Source organism: Schistosoma mansoni, chromosome 4 (genome assembly GCF_000237925.1).
Source record: "Schistosoma mansoni strain Puerto Rico chromosome 4, complete genome".
Lineage (NCBI taxonomy): Eukaryota > Metazoa > Platyhelminthes > Trematoda > Strigeidida > Schistosomatidae > Schistosoma > Schistosoma mansoni.
The window spans coordinates 5,937,534-5,958,109 of NC_031498.1; the positions used below are offsets into that span (position 1 = coordinate 5,937,534).

General features: G+C 38.7%; 1 protein-coding gene across 1 annotated transcript; it reads left to right on the plus strand.

Annotated features, from left to right (window-relative positions):
* Window positions 1–1,655: 1,655 nt before the first annotated feature.
* Smp_149300 (hypothetical protein) lies at window positions 1,656–20,210 on the plus strand (the record flags this gene model as incomplete). Its single annotated transcript, XM_018796639.1, has 10 exons — window positions 1,656–1,798; window positions 3,700–3,866; window positions 4,314–4,433; window positions 5,140–5,495; window positions 9,529–9,629; window positions 15,185–15,700; window positions 17,075–17,406; window positions 18,435–19,049; window positions 19,195–19,526; window positions 19,688–20,210. 10 exons carry the CDS (start codon window positions 1,656–1,658, stop codon window positions 19,871–19,873), a joined length of 2,868 nt encoding a protein of 955 aa, XP_018651761.1. The 3' UTR covers window positions 19,874–20,210.
* Window positions 20,211–20,576: the final 366 nt, after the last annotated feature.

The following is a 20,576-nucleotide window of genomic DNA, read 5'->3' on the forward strand; positions in this document are numbered from 1 at the left end:
GATAAATATTGTGTGTTAACAATTCGAGGTGATAATAGTTCCATAAAAACTATTCTGGATAAAGTAATGTCAGTTGTTGATATCAAGTCACTCCTGATGACTTGACTTACTTCATATCTAAATAGTCGACTTTTTAAGGTCAGGATAAACTTCAATTCCTTTCGGGCTACGGAATGTCCTGATGAGGTCCTCAGGATCCAGTACTAGGACCTCTCATTTTCATAATTTATATAAACGACGCTCCCCAGAGAGTATCGTCTGATATATGGCTCTTCGCTGACGCTGTGAGACTACAATGAGTTCTCAACCAAGATGATAGGCTGGGACTTTAAAAGAATCTGGCTCGACTTCAAAGTTGGGTGGACTACAACGAAATTATATTTAACACTTTAAAGTGTGAGGCAGTCCGCCTGAGACATGTAACAGACCATGAATTCAACATAAATAACTCCTCGAAGTCTTACGCTAACTGTGACAAAAATGCCTTTCGGGTAAACCTTGCCCTGGTAACACTGAAGCGCATTTTTTTGGCCCGTTCGACGGCAGAACTTTCCACTTAATGTCCGACCGTTTTATTCGACTCCATTTAGAGTGTGGAAGCATAATGTTTCCTCCCTTACTTCAATAGGACAAGGATACATTGGAACGTATTCAACGGCTAGCTACGAAATCAGTTGGAGGGCTCGAATTCACTCCATATGAAGAGGGCACAAAATCACTGAACACTTACCTGTTAGGGCATATGCGTCTCCAAGGAGACCTTCTACAGACTAACAGCATCCAGAACACTCATGGGGACCTCCCAAATACATACTTAAGCCCACCCTGTAGTGCCGCGATTCGTTAATCGTTCGTTTCGGTAATCGATATTATTCTAATCTTAACGGCGCGTAAAATCAGAAGACAAAGGATAGCAGCAACTACAGTTTATTGTCGAATAACTCAGGTCAGAAAGTTAACAACACCTGAGCGAATAATAACGAGCGAGTGAACAGGCGAATAAGCGAAGGAAGCGAACGAGGCGGAAATGACATGCAGTGAAGATGGCTGGGAAGCCAACTCGATTTAAGCAAGCGTTAATCAACATTTACAGTCGGACAAAAATGAGTGACAGACATATGATGAATAAGATACGAAGTGTACACATATACGCTCATATAAAAGTATAGTCAAGGTTAATAAGCGAATGATTACAAGATCAAAAGATGACTCAATGTACAGGTGAATTGGCTTGGCCAGCAACTAGAATAAAGTATATGGGCTTAACATAACAACCGATACTACAACCCAACATAAACCTTGGAGATAACACCCATTAAGTGGAGACACAGCAGCAGAGCGGACTGTAGGCACACCTTCTACTCCTTAAGAGTAGTAGAAGTCCAGAATTCGCTAACTGCTGAGCCAGTTCAAGAGACCCCTCAGGAGTGCTTTAAGAGAGAACCTGACATATTCTTTAGGACTAATTTTTCTCTTTTGTCGTTAAATATAATCAGGTTCCTACCTAGAGGCATCAGTGATCCATCGCTACTGAAAACGGAAGCCCCTCAATCTAAAGTTCCATCTATTCCAACCGGAATCATTTGAAGTCATTTTGATTTTTTTTTTTACATTGTATGGAGAAACTACAGCGCGAAGTTTGACCTCCGACTAAGATGAATGACTGTAGCGAAGAGAAACATTTTCTGGTAGAAGGTACAAGCTGTACCTTGTTTGATGATCGGGAAAAAGCTTGTGAAGTTGATGGAGAAAAACTATTGATACCATGGTGTGGTGACACATCAATTTTGATTGATAGGTCAGGCTCTGTTATTTCGTAAAATTATCCGTATAATTTGCAAATGATTATGTAGTTATGCATCGTGATTTGTTTTTCAGGTGGCGAGGTAAAGTTTTCCTTTTTTTGGACGTAGTTTGTCTCACACTTTAGCTGCTGTACCTCTCGTTCTTGCCATCATTCTGTGCTCGTCTGAGTAGTCATAAAACGTGTTTTTGTATTTCGATGTATTTCGTAACACTAAAACCAAGCCCGTCTTCGCTTACAAAGAGACTGAATGACGACATCTGAGACGAGACGATGGTCTTCGAAATATTGTTTTTCACCCTACATGAGAATTTATTAAACATAAGCATGGCTTTAATTTACAAAAGGTGAGATTTTCAGCCGTAGTTCAGATTGTCAGTGCTTCTTTTGCTACTACTTAACCAGTTTTCGCAGCTTCATTATTATCTTGGATTTTCAATCTCCGCTTGTTCACTTTTGTTCCATGCTTTGCATTGCTTGTGACTGACTATGGTTAGAATTCTATTGTCGGTCAGGCTGTTGGGGTGTCAGTTCACGTAGTAGTTAGTGCAATCATACTTACATTCAGAACTCTCGTTGCTCAACCTTTATGCACATAAATTCTTGTTCAAAAAGTCCACTTATGTCGTTTTGAATGTAACGATACTCTTCTTTAACCATTTACCATATCCGATAACCCACTAATCATGGGCCATTGGACTTACATTCTGTCCACACCATTATTCGTCTTAGTAGAAATGTATAATTCTAGCCTTAGTATCAAAATATTAAATTCATATGGTATTGTAGATATTTTAGTGTGTTGATTATCTATTACTTTAGAAGATTGCTCTATGCTTGTGATAATATCGGATTTTTAACACTATTTGATCTTTAACTTTAAGGAAGTTTGTCGCGTAGTATGTGCGTATATATCTCAATGTATACTCAGCTTTCAGACTTTAGGGTAACTTTCATTGTGAGTTTCTACAAATTACACTACTTGTCTTATATAGCTGACTGAAAATACCTTAACCTCGCACTAATTCACTAGCGACATGATTATATGGGTGTTAGCTTGAATCGCCGCAAAAAACTCGGCAAATATAAATGTAGCAACTAAAAGTATAACATACTTAACCAGTCTTTCAACAAAATATTTATGTACTCCTGAATCATCGTTGAAATTCATATCTTTCAATGCTCAAATTTAGGACAGCCTCAAGTTGTCAGTGTTTGTAGAGACAAACGATCTTTCTATAAAACTGTGGTTAGTGAAATCTCGGTTTACATCCTTATTTTGATCTCTTAACACCCACGTTATATTTCTATTCACTTTTGGCTTAAACAGCCAAGAGATGTCTCCCCCTTGTAAAATAACTGTTGCTCAAGCTTTATTATGCGAACATGCCGTTAGTTGCTTGGTTTTATTAAATGATTAGTTTTTCATATTGTCTCCACAGTTGATCATAGGTATTAACTTGTATCAGTTTCTTTACTTATTCACCAGTATTAAAAGTTCTCAAATCGACTCAGAATATATATGTTGAAATACCCGGGGATTGTCTTCTAGTCATTGTTTGTATGAGATATAGTGAATGATCAAGGAATTTCAGTGTTACTTTGGGTTAGCTTATATGGTTGTAAGCTTCATGCAACCGATGTCCACGTGCCATGCATGTGCAGTGATCTCCGTGTTCTCTAGTTTCAAACCAGCCTGGTGTTTAGATTATCTATCGTTTTATCTATTTCACCTGATGGGATGACAAACGTATTGAACTTTACTATTAACAATATTACCATTAAGTAGCCCGAAATGTATATGAAGTCTTCAGTACTGCAGTGATCTAATTCCCCAAATTATTACCTTTTTTCTCAATTTTGTGGCCAACTGGCTTTTATTTCGCTACCTTCAGGTTCGATGGACGTGGGTATCTCACTGATATTTATGAGGGAGATCCTAATTGCGACTTAAGTCCTGACGATCAATTGTCTGAAGAAGAGATTGCAATAGAAAAGATGTGTGATTTCGAACGTTATTTGGAAATGCAAGTGGACGTCCATGAACTCGCAATTCAAGATGGTGAGTTTACTTTTGTATTTGTGTATTGATGTATTCTGCAATACCACCCTTGCTGATTGTTAATGTGATCTTAGCTTTTGAGTCAACACATCTTTGGTAAACGCATGTTGACAACTTCGTCCTACGTGGTAAGTTATGTTTATCAACAGAATATAGTACTTTTAACTTGATATTTGCTGTGATTGTCACTAAATTAACGTTGTTTCGGTTTTTATGTTCATTAGTGCATCCACTGCACATTTTATGCTCCAGAGATTAACACCTTTTACGTCTGTTTATATCTTGCAGGTTGTTTTTTGGAGTGGGACATGCAATTCGAGCCTGATGAGGCTATGGGAATAAGCATACTTTCAATGTAATTAAACATAAGTCATTTTTTGAAACAAACTCCTACACTCATGTTTTCCATTCCCATATATACCATTCGTTCTGTTTTTTGTTTTATAGAAGAAGCTCGGAAACGTGAAGCTGAACGATCTCGCAATGACTATGGAGCCGTTAGCTTTTCTTACGATGAAAATGTTTCCCAACGAAATGGCGACGAATCATATGTTAACAAGGGGTCAAGTAAATAATTATTTTATAGAAATTAGTATTTTATGTTGAATTGAAATGTATGTCTGTCAATGAAATTTATCCCCCAGTTTAATTTAACATTACTCGGATTATTCCCATTTGTTAACTCCTATGAGAGAATAATCCACATAACTACTTTTTATTATTTGAATACTGCTGTCTATAATCTAATGAGGATGGCTCTACAGGCGGTTCAATTTCAAATGATTAATAAACTTTCAAATTATCGTACCTAGAGAATGACAAGTCTTAGACAATAATATCTAGTGTACCACATTATAATTACTCTCTACCTGTTACAGATCTTGTCTAGTCCTTTAATTTTGTAGATCCAAACTAACTGCCAAAAACTGTAGTTCATTATTCTATTCTGACCCTATCATCAACTTCCCATTGCTAAACATTCTATTAAACGTCTAGTCAACCAATAACAAATGGAGTGGTAAGATTACCTTACAAATATATGCCAAAAATCCTTTAAGTTGCATGAACATTTTACTTGATATTGTTGCTTTCAGAGTTTTTCATTTAGTTGCAATGGTAAATTTTAAGTTGAGCTGATTGGTTAGTTGCCGTACTATAAGGGTGGTATAAACTGACGAAAATTCATCAATGTTGGGTTGCTAACAGAGTAAATAGTCACTTCGTGGTATGTTGCATCATCACTTAAATGAACAAAATCTTTTTCGTTTCAAAGCAATCTTTTTTTTTTCTAAACTAGCTGAACAGCACTCTGAAGAGCCATATAATTGTCCTCCTGAGCTACAACAACTTTTGTCGAATTTCCAACTTCCGGAATCCGATAAACAAGCTCACATTATTGAAAAAACTGCTGTTTTCGTCTCTCGACAAGGAAGTCAAATGGAAATAGTTCTTAAAGCTAAACAAAATAAAAATCCATTATTTGGCTTTTTGACTTATGACCATCCACTTAATCCCTTCTACAAGGAGATTGTGAGGTTAATTTCCCAAGGTCGTTACGTTCCGAAACCTCGTCAGACTGCAGATAAACCAGCTGGGACACTCTTTACAAGTGCAGATGAGTCAAACAAGGTAAGCGTCACGTTTTTTGAGTTTCCAGATCGTTATATTGACCTCACTTGGTAGTGTTAAGTATTGCTTTTTGGTAAAACCTTTTTTACATGTGGCCACAATTCTTATTGCTTGTATCAGTTTCAAGTGTCATCTAATAAGCCCCACGTTGTTGTGTGAAATATTTGTTGTATGCGTCCTCAAAATATTACTGTTACATTATTTTAGAAGAAATAGGATAGTTTAGATAAGGAAAGTAAGTTGTCTTTGGGTTGGTAAGTAATTATCCACGTTACACCTGGCATCTTCAGGTTTAAAGCTTATCTACACTCAGTCATGATTATTTTGCAGTTTTATGTAAATCACACAAATCAAATGAGATTTGTGTGGCGCATATGTATTCGGTGCCCCTTTGTACCATGATTTATGTGTTCAAATAAATAAATAAAATAAATATGCATTTGGAACTTACCTCTGTGGCACAAATTTATGAAGTCACTGACAAGTGGACTGAGCCATGTTAATGGGTGTAGACTACCTGGTTGGGATCCGCAAAATTATAGCGACCGATGGTTATAGACCTTGAATGACATGGCTCAAAGTCGTTTGCAATGGCGAAGGCGCATCCACTCTTTGTGTTCTGCCAAATTCTAATCTGAATTCTTCATGTCCCTATCTTTTTTACTTACTTACTTACGCCTGTTACTCCCAATGGAGCATAGGCCGCCGACCAGTTTTCTTCAACCCACTCTGTCCTGGGCCTTATTTTATAGTTCTATCCAGTTCTTGTTCATTCTTCTCATGTCTGTCTCTATTTCTCGGTGTAATGTGTTCTTTGGTCTTCCTCTTCTCCTTTGACCTTCAGGATTCCATGTGAGGTCTTGTCTTGTGACACAATTAGGTGATTTCCTCAAGGTGTGCCCAATCCACCTCCAGCGCTTCTACCTTGCGTAGACAACTGTTAATAAACACTTGTATCTTCTTGATGATGGCTTTCGTAGTTCTCCACGTCTCCACCCCATACAGTAGAACTGTCTTGACATTTGTATTGAAAATTCTAACCTTGGTGTTGGTTGACAATTGTTTTGAGCTCCAGATGTTTTTCAGTTGTAGGTATGCTGCTTTTGCTTTGCCGATCCTCGCCCTCACATCTGCATCTGATCCACCGTGTTCATCAATGATGCTGCCCAGATATGTAAAGGTTTCCACATCTTCAAAAGCTTCTCCGTCAAGTGTAATTTCATTGGTGCATATTGTATTGTATCGGAGAGTCTTGCTTTTCCCTTTGTTTATATTGAGACCTACTGCTGCTGAGGCTGCTGCCACACTGGTCGTTTTCTCCTACATTTGTGATAGAAGAGCCAGATCATCTGCGAAGTCTAAATCGTCAAGCTGCATCCTGCCTGTCCACTGTATCCCGTGCTTTCTTCCAGATGTTGACGTCTTCATAATCCAGTCGATCACCAGGAGAAAGGATGAGAGTAAGCAACCTTGTCTAACACCGGTCTTTACTTCAAACGATTCGGTGAGTTGTCCTCCGTGGACGATTTGGCAGTTTAGTCCATCATAGGAGTTCCGTATGATATTGACTATCTTCTCAGGCACGCCGTAGTGTCGGAGAAGCCTCCATAGTGTCGTCCTGTCCACGCTATCAAATGCCTTCTCGTAGTCTATGAAGTTGATGTAGAGTGATGAGTTCCATTCAATTGATTGTTCCACAATGATACGTAGAGTTGCGATTTGGTTTGTACACGATCGATCCTTACGGAATCCAGCTTGTTGGTCTCGAAGTTGGGCGTCCACGGAGTCCTTCATTCTGTTTAACAATACCCTGTTGAAGACTTTTCCTGGTATTGAGAGAAGAGTGATGCCCTTGTAGTTGTCGCACTTTCTGAGATCGCCTTTCTTTGGTATCTTGATCAAAAGTCCTTTTTTCCAGTCTATTGGTACTTGTTCTTCATCCCAAATCTTACTGAAGAGGATATGGAGTATCTTGGCAGTTGCTGCTACATTTGCTTTCAGTGCCTCTGCCGGGATGTTGTCTGGTCCCGTTGCTTTGCCACTCTTGACTTGTCTAATGGCCATGCTGATCTCTTCAATTGTTGGTGGGCCAACATCGATTGGGAGGTCTGTGGGTGCTGTTTCGATGTTGGGGGAGGGTTCAGTGGAGCTGGTCGATTCAAGAGTTCTTTGAAGTGTTCTACCCACCTGTTTCGTTGTTCTTCAATGTCGGTGATTACTTTGCCTTCCTTGCTTTTCACTGGTCTTTCTGGCTTACGGTAATTTCCAGCAAGTTTCTTTGTTGTATCATACAGTTGTCTCATGTTTCCCTCTCTTGCAGCCTTTTCCGCTGTCATCGCTAAATCTTCCACATATTTACGTTTGTCGGTTCTGATGCTCCTCTTCACTTGCTTGTTTGCCTCTGTGTATTCGGCTTGTGCCTTGGCTTTTTCTGCTCTTGTTCGGCTGATATTGATTGCTGCCTTCTTGTTCCTCCTTTCCTCAATTTTATCCAGTGAACCGATAGTGATCCATTCCTTGTGGTGGTGCTTATTTTGGCCCAGAACCTCCTGATGTGTTGAAACGATCGCCCCTTGATACCTTTCCAGTTGTTCTCCACGGTAGTTCCTTCTCCATTGAGTAGATCATGAAAGGCCTGGAACCTGTTGCTGAGGGCTATGTTGAATTTGTTGAGTTTGTTTGCATCTCGAAGAAAGGCCGTACTAAACTTTTTGATGTTGTCCGCGCCGTTGTCCAGTGCTTCTTGAGTTTTAGTTTCATCTTGGCAACCAGCAAGTGATGATCGGATGCTATATCAGCTCCTCTTCTGGTTCTCACATCCTCCATCGTCCTCCTGAACTTTTTTGTTGATGCAGATATGGTCGGTTTGATTCTGTGTAGTGTGATCCGGTGAAATCCAAGTGGCTTTGTGTATGTTTTTGTATGGGAATATGGTGCCACCTATGATCATTTTACTGAAGGCACATAGGTTTGCAAATCACTCACCATTTTCGTTCCTTTCTCCCAGTCCATGTTGTCCCATGACGTCTTCGTATCCAGTGTTGTCCTTTCCAACCTTGGCATTGAAATCTCCCACCAGAATGGTCAGGTCCTTGGTTGGGCACTTCTCGAAGATCGACTGCAGCCTATCGTAGAATTGGTCTTTAGCGTCTTCATCGTAGTCGTTGGTAGGCGCATAGCAATGGATGACGTTTATTCTAATGCCCTCTGTGTTTGTTTTGAAGGAGGATTTGATGATCCTTGGTCCATGAGATTCCCATCCTATAAGTGCATTTTGTGCTTTTCTGAACGGCATCAATGCAACTCCTCGTGTATGTGGGACATTTTCTTCATGACCGGAGTATAACAGAAGTTTTCCTGAAGATAGTCGTTGTTGTCCAACCTGCTTCCAATGTGTTTCGCTGATTCCAAGCACCTCCAGGTTGTATTTTCTCATTTCTGCAGAAATTTGGAAGACTCTTCCGGTCTCCCACATTGTTCGGACATTCCATGTACCTATAAAAATTGTCGCTCTGGTTGTAAGAAGGTGCATCGACCTCATGACTTCCGAAGGAACTCGGCTTTCATCATGAGACGTCATAATTATTCCTTCTACTCCCAGGGCAGAGTTTAAAAGGTGTGAATGATTTTTTCTGGTTAGTGTTTCTTTAGCGAGTTGATTTTCTACGGGATGGGGTCGCTAACTCCATGCCCAACCCTCCTTTACCCGGGCTTGGGACCGGCAGTAACCCCCAGAGGAGCTACAGGCGGAGTTCCCTATCTTTCTTCTCTTTCCAAATTTATTTCATTGGATTATACTTCTTCAATAACATCTTCGAACCCTAATCTTTCACATAATGCTTATACTCTTACTACTTCTACCACTATGGAATTTGAATCGACAACTGCATCTCTGTGTTAATGTGGTGCGACAACTGGAACAGATGTACGTACGTACGAAGTTTTACTTTGTGACTGACTAACTGACTCTGTTATGTGTAAATGTTCATTGTTAAGATAATACATACCTTCATTTTTCTTCCGTTGTTTTCAGTCAATCCATGAAGATGTTTACGAATTGAAGCTACCAAAGGTGGATATTTCAAATACATCATATGCTCCACTAATATCCAAGTTCAAGAAAATTAATGAAATGTAAGTTCAGTGATGCTACTATTTTCGGATTTGAACTAAAATACAAACTTCCTTTTAAAGAATGTTGTTACTTTGGTTGTTGTTATTGTGGATTGTAGTCTCTAAATTATTTTGTCTATACAAAGCAATGTTTTAAATTCACCATGAACTTACCTGATTTCTCCCAATTATTTGGATTCTTGTTTCATATGACAAGTGATTGCTTTTATTTCTCTGCTTACTCGGTCAAGTCATAGAAATCCAGATTACTAAATAGCAAATTTGTTTTAGACATCTTTAAAAAATATAATATACCTCAGATTTCTTCTAATGACAGATATAGAACCATTGGTATAGGTAGCATTAGTTGGTGGCTTAACCATGGGGAGTATTTACAGTATTCAAGTAAAGGTACTGCATACGCAAAAATATTCAAATAATTCACTCTGATTTTACAGATTATATTGCAACCTGGTGAAACCGTCAAATGGTTTATGCAGAGGTTGGAAATAGGTTACAACATGGCAATTGTAAGTCAGCTGATGAGGATATGCACGTTTATTGACTGAGGTGGTTGAGACCCCTGTGTAATGTGCTACCTAGCACAAATGGATTAAAAAAAGCCCATTTCATAGGGTTATTGTATGTTAAAGAGAGATAGAAAATTTGGAACTGAGTTCAACAAAATGATCCTAATCTATGATTAGAGGAATTGGATGTTGGCTTAAAATTGGTCTCAATAATGCAAATGCACCATCCGTTCCTTAAGTTTCGTGAAATTCCAAGTCTTAATAATTTCCCATACATTTGAACCCTTGAAATTTATTTATTCTTTCCGATCTTAACTCTACATTGGTTGTTTTTTACTATCAATAGTATTACTTTGATTTCGTTGATTTCATGTTACCCTGCTTTTATAAAATTCAGCATCTCAAGCTGATGCACATTTGTTCGGAAGCCTAATTCGTTTATAACTATTTGGGTGATAATGATGCGATCAGACATGAGATTTAAATTTCTACAGTACGTTTGTAATATTCGGTTGATATATTTAAATGTTTGATTAGGGGTTGGTTCCCGATCGTTGCTGCTACCTTGACGTGGTGGTTGGGCTTGCCTATCGTGATGAAGCCATCGAGCTATGCTGGCTGGAACAATCGTTCCTGGAGGTCCTACCATGCCAGACAGGTCGGTTGAAGAGCGGTGAGACTAAAAGCAGCAAACCCAAGGTCCGAAGGCGAAGTCATACTGCTGACTGTACAGAGGTGTGACAGCAGTAAGGTGTTTCCTTCAGACAACCAGCATGACAGCGATGCTGCCTTCCCACAAGGAGGGGTGGGGTTAGAAAAGGTCGACCCTAAAAATGCACACCTCGCCTTATCCCACGGATATCCGTCTCCGGCGGTAAGGTTTTTTTGAAGAACGGAGCTAACACAAAAAGGTCGTGTGTGACCGACCTCAAGCAGTTGTCCCTTGGGCACTGCGGTCACGCTCTCAGGTCATTAAGACCACTTCTAACCCAATTTCCTTTTCAGGTACCTCTAGAAGAATCCTTCCACGGTGTGGGCAACCGAGAAGTGACAACTGCCCTCATACCTCTAACAACACTCAAGACCACTGTATTCATAATCAATCTCCTTCTTCACTTCCTACTATTCCTTCTACCTTGACTTTCAACACTAAACTTCCTCTCTCGGTTTCCTCCTCAAGTGTCACCATGGCCAACGATTCTAGTGCGCGAAACGCTGTTTCAGGTCTACTAAAACCTCGCTCCAAACTACACATTGGAGCGTTCAACGTACGTACCCTATGCCAAATCGGTCAACAGGCCTCCTTAGCTAAAACTCTAGAATCTCGTACCATTGATGTATGCTGTGTCTCCGAAACACGCATACAGGATCCCAGTGTGGTCATTCACTTGACCTCACCTCGCCAAAATGGACAGCCGACGAAATACACCCTCCGTGTATCTGGCGACCCGTTGGCTAGTTCTCGCGGACTTGCAGGTGTAGGCATAGCACTAAGTACAAGGGCAGAACAGGCACTACTAGAATGGATCCCCGTTAACAGTTGCCTGTGTGCTGTCCGGCTAAATGGCTCCGTAAGAACTCGGAAGGATAGGGACACACGTCGTTGCCTTTTCGTCGTTTCTGCCTACGCTCCCACTGACTGCAGCCATGATGAAGTAAAAGATGACTTTTACAGAAAACTCTCTGAGCTTCTTCAGAAAGCTAAGCGCTCAGACATAGTAGTCGTAGCGGGTGACTTTAATGCCCAGGTAGGCAGCTTAAATCAAACAGAAAGACATTTAGGTGGGTGTTTTAGTATTCCGGCTCAACGAACCGATAATGGTGATCGTCTGTTGCAACTATGCTCAGACAATCGTTTATTTTTAGCAAGCACTAATTTTAAACATAAGGAGAGACATCGTCTAACATGGCGACCACCTGCACCAAACCAACGATGGACTCAAATAGACCATATTGTCATCAGTCATCGTTGGAGAGGCTCAATAGAAGATTGTCGCTCGTATTGGAATACTTGTTTAGACTCTGATCACGCTTTAATACGAGCGCGCATTTGTCTGCGCCTCAATGGACGCAGGAAAATTACACTAAGAAGACCCATTAGGATTGAACTGGAGGACGAGAAAGCCAAATGCGAATTCCAGAAACAACTGAGTTCACATCTAGGCAGTTCTGTAAACGAGACTGACCCAGATGCTGCTTGGAAAGACATACGAACAGCTGTGGAAGCAGCAGTAACATCTATTGGTCATTTAAACCATAGGGCTCCAAAAAACCAGTGGATTTCCTCTAAGTCTATTTCACTGATGGATTCGCGTAAACTCATCCCATCAGGCTCTGAACACGACGAAGAGCGTAAAGAAATTAGATCTAGGTTAACTAAAAGTCTAAGGAACGATCGTGAGCAGTGGTGGGCAACGAAAGTAAAAGAGATGGAAAAGGCAGCGGCTGTAGGCAACACCAGGCAACTATTCAGACTAATAAAAGAAACCGGAATTAAGAAGTCAAGTGTAAGTGAGACAATCTCGGAAAAAGACGGAACCCTTATCTGCTCTCAACCTAAACGTTTAGAACGATGGGCGGAACACTTTAAGGAGCAGTTTAGCTGGCCTTCAGCTACTGCACAACTACCCACTATTCCTAGAAAACCTGAATGGAACATTGAGGTAGGCCCCCCGACCCTACTTGAAGTTCAAAAGGCTATAAGTAATCTGAAACGAGGAAAAGCAGCTGGTCCAGATGGATTGGCTCCAGAGGTCTTTAAATATGGTGGTCCAATTTTAGCGATTAGGTTGACTAATATTCTGGCTAAAATCTGGGAGACGGATGTAATCCCATCCGACTGGTCACAATCACTGATTGTCCCAATATATAAAAAGGGGTCAAAATCATCCTGCGATAACCATAGAGGGATTAGTCTGACTAACATAGCACCTAAAATACTAGCCTCAATAATTATCGGGCGCCTAACTAAGACTCGTGAACTGCAAACACGAGAAAATCAGGCTGGCTTCAGACCTTGTCGTGGCTGTATCGACCACATATTCACCATTCGTCAAGTTTTAGAGCACAGACACGCTTATCGGCGTCCGACAATGATAGTTTTTCTTGACTTGAAAGCAGCATTTGACTCTGTAGACCGAGAGGTTCTGTGGCAGTGTCTGTCATTGAAAGGTGTACCTGAGAAGTACATAAACCTTGTGAAGGCTCTTTACTCGAACACTACCAGTCGAGTAAGAGCTTATGGCGAACTGTCATATGATTTTACAACCTCAAGTGGTGTCCGTCAAGGCTGTCCACTATCCCCATTTTTGTTTAACTTCATTATAGACCTGTTGCTGGAAATAACACTCTCTTCGACTGAATCTACAGGAATTGATCTCCTACCAGGGGACCACTAAGCGACTTAGAATACGCAGATGACATAGTCCTGTTTGGTGAAGACGCTGGCAAAATGCAGAGTCTTCTGTTGGAACTCAGTAATAATGCCAGGATGTTTGGGATGCGTTTCTCCCCATCCAAATGTAAATTGTTACTCCAGGACTGGCCTGCGTAAGGATAGGGAGTGAAGTAGTCGAACGCGTCGACAACTTCACTTATCTTGGAAGTCTGATCAGCCCTAATGGGTTGGTGTCTGACGAAATCTCTGCACGGATTCAAAAAGCTCGTTTGGCTTTTGCCAACTTACGTCACCTATGGCGTAGACGAGATATCCGTCTATCAATTAAGGGACGAGTATACTGCGCAGCAGTTCGCTCTGTTCTACTTTACGGCTGTGAAACATGGCCATTAAGAGTAGAAGATACTCGTAGGTTACTAGTATTTGACCACAGATGCCTTAGAAATATTGCTCGCATCTGCTGGGATCACCGGGTAAGTAATAGTGAGGTTAGACGCAGGGTATTAGGGAACGATGGTAAATCAGTTGATGAGGTGATGAATCTTCATCGACTGAGATGGTTGGGCCATGTGTTACGTATGCCTGAACACCGATTACCACGACGCGCTATGATGACTAGTATTGGGGACGGTTGGAAGAGAGTTAGGGGCGGCCAAACCAAAACATGGCATCAGTGTTTGAAGTCACTAACTTCTAGTCTGAGCCATGTTGGCAGATGCAGACTACCTGGTTGGGGTCCGCGTGACTATCGTAACCAATGGTTGGAGACTCTAGGTGACATGGCTCAGAATCGATCACAATGGCGTAGGTGTATACACTCTTTATCTTCCCTTAAACCTTGAGACTAAAATTGCTTCATATCTCTCTTCCTTCCTATACTATATCCTTATATACAACCTATAATTTATATACTACTACCAACACTAAATTAACTACTATTAATCCGGTGTTGATCTTGTTGTGCTAACGAGGTATGGCAACTTGGACCGATGCATATATGTGCCTGGTCCTACGTTGTAGCTGACTGACTTAGGGGTTGGTTGATACATCTTCGTATAGTTGTGTCTTTTGCGGAATTTAACATAATTATAGCAGATAAGTGCTTTAGTGAAATACGCGTTTGTGTCTGACTGTTCTCAGCTATCAGTCTTCACAACTTTTTGGAAACTCAGATGTAAGTATCGTTTATGGTCGTTCACTAGCGTCTTATAATTTACCTATCACATGGTGGTTGCACAAAATTGTGTATTCATTCTGTTGTAGTACGACTTAAGGTTTCAAGATTCATCGTTTAGTTTATTAAACACATTCAGCTTATGTCTTCATAGATTTATTACTCGCTGTATGTTTAATGTTCTCTTCTGTGCTATCGTCTTGTTTGAAGTTACAGCTTTATTACCATTAAATGTTGCTAGGCTTCTGTTTCCTTTTAGTAGTCAGAATTTTGAATTTTAATGGACTAGTTATAAACCAACGAAACAGCAATGTTAGTCCTGACAGTAACCGGTGTATTCATGGCTTTTGAAATTTGTTCAGATTCGAGCTGCCACTCAATTCTGGTTATTTTGTAATGTGTGCATAAAAGAAGAATGTTTTCAAATTTACTTAAAAAAACTGCTTAAGTTTTGATATTTATTGTACCATCATAGGGCTGCAGCTGTCGCAGCAGCAAATCGTGTTATCCCTGTTTCTGATGTCCAGTCTTCTGTCGCTACTCCTGAGGCATTGACAGAAACAGAACGTCTTCTTTACGATCCTAGTGAGATCGACAATAGCTCTTCGGAAATCCTAAAAGACAGTAATAGACCTTTGGATTCAGAAAAGACAAAAACTCCTTCACCACAATCTGAAGTTCAAGCCGACGTTTCCACAACTAACGAAAGCCTTGCTGACGTTCCAGTCGTTGGGAAAGACAATATGATTTCAGAATTAGTAGATCCTTTATCTCCAGAAGAGTATGAGCGTATTTACCAGGAGTATTATAAACACTACTATGCTCATTATTACACACATTATTCTAACCAGTGGGCTTTGCCTGAACATGTCAACGATGAAAGTTTCAATATTGTACAAGAAGCAGCTAAGGCAGCCGCTATAGCAGCTGCGGCTGCAGTCAATGTTGTCCAACAAACACGTTTAAAAGCTAGTGCTCCAGTCATGTTCGAGTAAGTTTTTCTTTTGCTATTATTAATAATATTGTCATTTTAATCAGCAGTAATCGTGGAAACAGTAATATACACTCATAATTCATAATGTACTTGCTAGCTCTGATATTTTTTAAGATCATTCACTATAGCTAAATATTTTTCAGCTGTATTTGATCCATTTTTCTTCATCGTGTTAATGTCCTGATAGCTTTATGCTATATTATATATATAATCTTGTTAGTGCTTCAGATTTATAGTAAGTTCATATATTCTTTCCTTCTCCCTTAGTAAAGCAATTTTTCCCAAGTGTTGTAAGAGAGAAAGATAAACAAACTGCATAGTATCCAACCTCGTTCAGTGGTGACTGAGTTCAAGATCTCATACGTTTTAACTCCATAAATATACCATCAACAGACTCAAAAAACCTAAAATTGATCGAATATATGGCGTACTTATACAGGATACAGATAACTACAGAACAAATAGGTGTTCGATTTTTCTTAGAGGGAGAATGGATCAATTGTTCTTCTTTACAGTGGTTCTTACTATACCGTCGAAGATCTCTAAGCATTGTTGTCTAGGATCTGGTAGCTTTTAACTGTAAACTCAGCAATTTACTTACGTTTTATGCCACTTACTCTGCTGATCAGTCATATGTCACAATGAGTTTTCTTAACCACACTAGCTATTCCGAATAGATTCTATTTCGTCGTATGTACCAGCATAATTAATTTAGTTGATTCAGATTCATCACTCTATCAACTAAATTATCTTTTATAATTTGAGCAGTGTTACTCCAATATTTCTATCTAGATAAATCTACCAAACATAGGCAATATTTCGAGGAAACCTAAAGATTATCACTTGTCGATCTTTTCACGTTATTATTTGTTGAAGGATAATAAGAAAGTAAACAAGATTACTGTGAGTATTTATTCTGAGGTACGTGACTCGTATGATGATGTGTCGTCGATCGCCAACATCGTACAGTCTTACGGTTGACTGAAATATTTCCTAACTCATTTCTTCAATATTGCAATGTATATTAGAAGTAAATCATGTTCACAAGACTATAGTTTAGCATTAGAAAATTACGGTGAAATTCAGCATCAATATAAAAAATTTTATGCGATATTATAAATAAATAAACTACGTTCCGGGAATAATTGCCGAATGCCCGCCGATTTACAGGTATGATCCGACTGATATCGGCTTTGAAAAACTGAAAATAACGTCAGTGTCTTACATTAGCTTTTCAAGTTTATACATAATCATGGTATGTGTAAAAGCGATGAGTAATTACATATATATATATATATATATATATATATATATATCAAATTGTTTTTGTATCCTATAACTACGGCATTCCTGTTTTGATATTCTTTGCAGGCCTCCACTTAGTGATGAACAACGTGGTATTATAAATAAAATGGCAGAATATGTTGTTCGTAATGGCTTAGAATTTGAAGAATTGGTCATTCGTCAAAAAAGCAAAGATCCACGATTTGGATTTCTGAAATCAGATCATCCTTTACATTCATATTACATGTCTAAACGGAAAGAACTAGATCCTGATGATAGCTTGACTAAAGCTGCCGATTCTAATTTTAGTAATATTTCTCCTTCAAAATCATCTAAAGTAAGCTCGTCAAAAAAATTGGATTCAATTGAAAAGCCTGAAACAATGTTTCAAGATAATAAAGCAAAAGGTGGTTCTCTTAGTAAGTAGTTTAGAGGATAAATATGATTCATTTCTCTGTAAACATAGCACAAACCTTTTTGAACATTCAGAAGTTCTCAATTTAAAAAAAAATCTTTTGGCCTAATCACTTGTTCAACTTTTTGCATCATAAAAATGGAAAAAACATCTATTTTAAATAACTTGTAATTATAGTTTCTCGTGATTGAATTACTTAATCCAAATCTCTTTCGACCATTCTGACTACAATATGAGTTTTGAATATGTCCAAGCGTTTATTACTAATAGAGTTCCTATTGTTATGCATCGAATATTTCAAAGTCTTGAACTCGATTATGCAACGTGCTTTGTGGTCAACGGATTTACTATCATAGGAGGAGATATACATAAACTCCAGTTTAGTTAGTCTTACGAATACTTACTATAAATAAATGCTGAATAATACGTTTACCGTTGCTATCATCGAAAACACAATGGGTCATACTCGGGTATTTATAGAGCAGTTTAGTTTAGTATTGATGCAGATTTAACTAAGCTTTTCTTTAGTTTCTATATGAAGCTTAAAGTTCTCAAATTGCCAATTTAGAAAATTGAGATTGTACTGTAGTGCTTGAGAGACAAGAGTTTTTTATAATGCTACAGTGTCCTGTTTCGATAATTTCTATTGTATAAAATAATGCATTATTTTGCAATGTTTTAATGTTTTTCTCAGCTGAAACATTTCTGTTACGTCTCATGGATGTAAGAATTTATTGCAATATTGTTAGCAGTCAACCAACAAACTAGCTAATGTACCAAACCGTTATATATTTGAAGTTAAACGTTAATTTCACTTTTTATGGCTTCCACGTCTAATATATATATATATATATATATATATATATATATATATATATATATATATATATAAGTTTATTTTTCCATAATAGGCAATCTAGCTAATTCAAAGTCATTTCCACTGAGTTGCTCTATTTACAGTTTTTTTCAGGATATGAGTTCATACTTGTGTTATATATTTCTATATAACTCATTATAACATTTCTTTTGTAGAAAATCCTCAGTCTCTTGATTCTCATAAGGACAAGAAAGATGATTTTGAAACTTGTAATTCAGAACGTCAAACGGGTATCAGTTTTCGATTAGCCCGCCCGATTACATCAAAGTCTCAGTCCACTCAAAATACAGAAACTTCGGCGGGAGAAATTATGGACATAATTGAAGCCGCTGCACTAGAGTACTCAGAATCTGTTTCCAAAAGTGCAAGACGAGCTAACGAACAACTTAATAAGTCATTGAGTCGTTCGAAAAGTGACAGTCAGTCGAAATCACGGAAGAGGAAAACTCGATCTCCAAAAATGTGCGTCATACCTGGTATTCCCAGTCCTAGCTCATCGTCTTCTTCGGAATCGTCTCCACCTCAAGTAGAAAGTCCATACTCTTACGCAAATCGTTCTAGTGGAGCTTCAAATTCGAATTCTGTTTGTACATCACCCTCCATATCCGTTGAGCGACATGAGAGAAATAAACCAGTGCATAACATTCAGTCTGTCTGTAACACCACTTCACCTTATGATAATAACTCGTGTTCTCCTGTGGAGTCGATATCTAATTCAAGTTCACATTTGACTTCCAACTGGCCTTCATGTGCTCTTGAAGATTTATTAGGTAAACACAGTCCTTGTTTTTGATATATATTTGTATACAATAAGTTTCCGTTATTTAATTTCATTAAAGCTTTTAGTTTTGATATAACGTACTTTACAAGCAGGTTTGCTGAATTGTCATATTGTCCACTTTCTCCAAATGATAGATATACACGAACCTACAAGTCTTCTAGACTTCTCTGCCGATGGTTATCAGGTTGCGGTCCCTACAGCTAAAGAAGAGCGTCTGCGTGAAGAAAGACGTAAAAAAGCTGCCCAATTGGTTACCCAGTTGAAGTTAACTAATTCTATCACAAAAGGAAGTATAAATACCAGTACAACTGTCCCCAAATCTTCGACAGTTATTACCACATCAACGACGTCTGATCGGTATCGTTCGTCACCTCCACCAGCTCCTGATTCAGTCCCTGCAGCTGTTGCTCATGCTGTAGTTGCTAACATGAAACGTCGTCGAGAAGCTTTGGAAATCGAAAACAAAGTATGTTAATACTTTTGACTTTTAAATATGTGAATACTCTACTAGTCAAGAGTTTTTCCGCTCTAACGATGTAATGATACACCAATACATTTTGTTATTGTTTAAATTTGTTCATTTATAACAACGCTATTGTAATGCACAAATTTTTACCTCGTTTGTAGGCTCGTAAAAGGCGTCATCGTTCACCACCAGCCGCTTATGCATTTACGCGTAATCGAATCTCTGACAGATCTCCAAGGAGGTCACCAACTCCTAGATGTGATTCTTATGATCGTGAGGACCCAAGAGATCGGGACGATCATCATTCAACAAAGTCCAAGAAAAAACATAAAAAGTCTCATTACTAATCACGTCGTAAAGACACCTCATTGTAAACAAGTGTACATATTTATATTATATTGTGATCGCGTATTATTAAGCAGAAATGTGATTCGTTCAAACAAGGTTTTAATTCATTGTTCTTTTCTTCAATTTTGAGCAGTTGAAAGAAAGTTCTGTATCAGCCACAAGAGATTTTCAAAACTATAATAATTGTAATGAGATTTATTTTTAAATGTCCGGTTTGTATGATATGTGTAACCTTGATAAAATTTGATACTAAACGACTTAAATCTGTATTAATTACCAGTTTATATTCACATTTCATGTATTCTATCATGTGAATAGTAACGTTTATCCATTAACAAGTTGCTTTTATTGCTTAAAATTGTGTTAATTGTTTAGCTACCAAGCATATAAATAAGATTAAGATTTTTAGGCTACCATTATTGTAATCGTTGTAGTAAATTCTCTTCAACAACGGTTTATCATGTCGAGGGTGGGGGGTATCTACGGAAAAACCTGAGTAAACATCCCATTTGGCGTCCGTTGATAATGAACATAGACTTTATTTGGATTTATGTAACATTTGATAATTCTCACTAAAAATATTCCTGGTTTACAACGGGAGAATATTATTAGATTCTGTGTACTTGTCGTGGACCTCCCAATCTATGTTAACCCACCAACAATTGAAGAGGTCAGCATGGCCATCAGACAAATCAAGGGCAG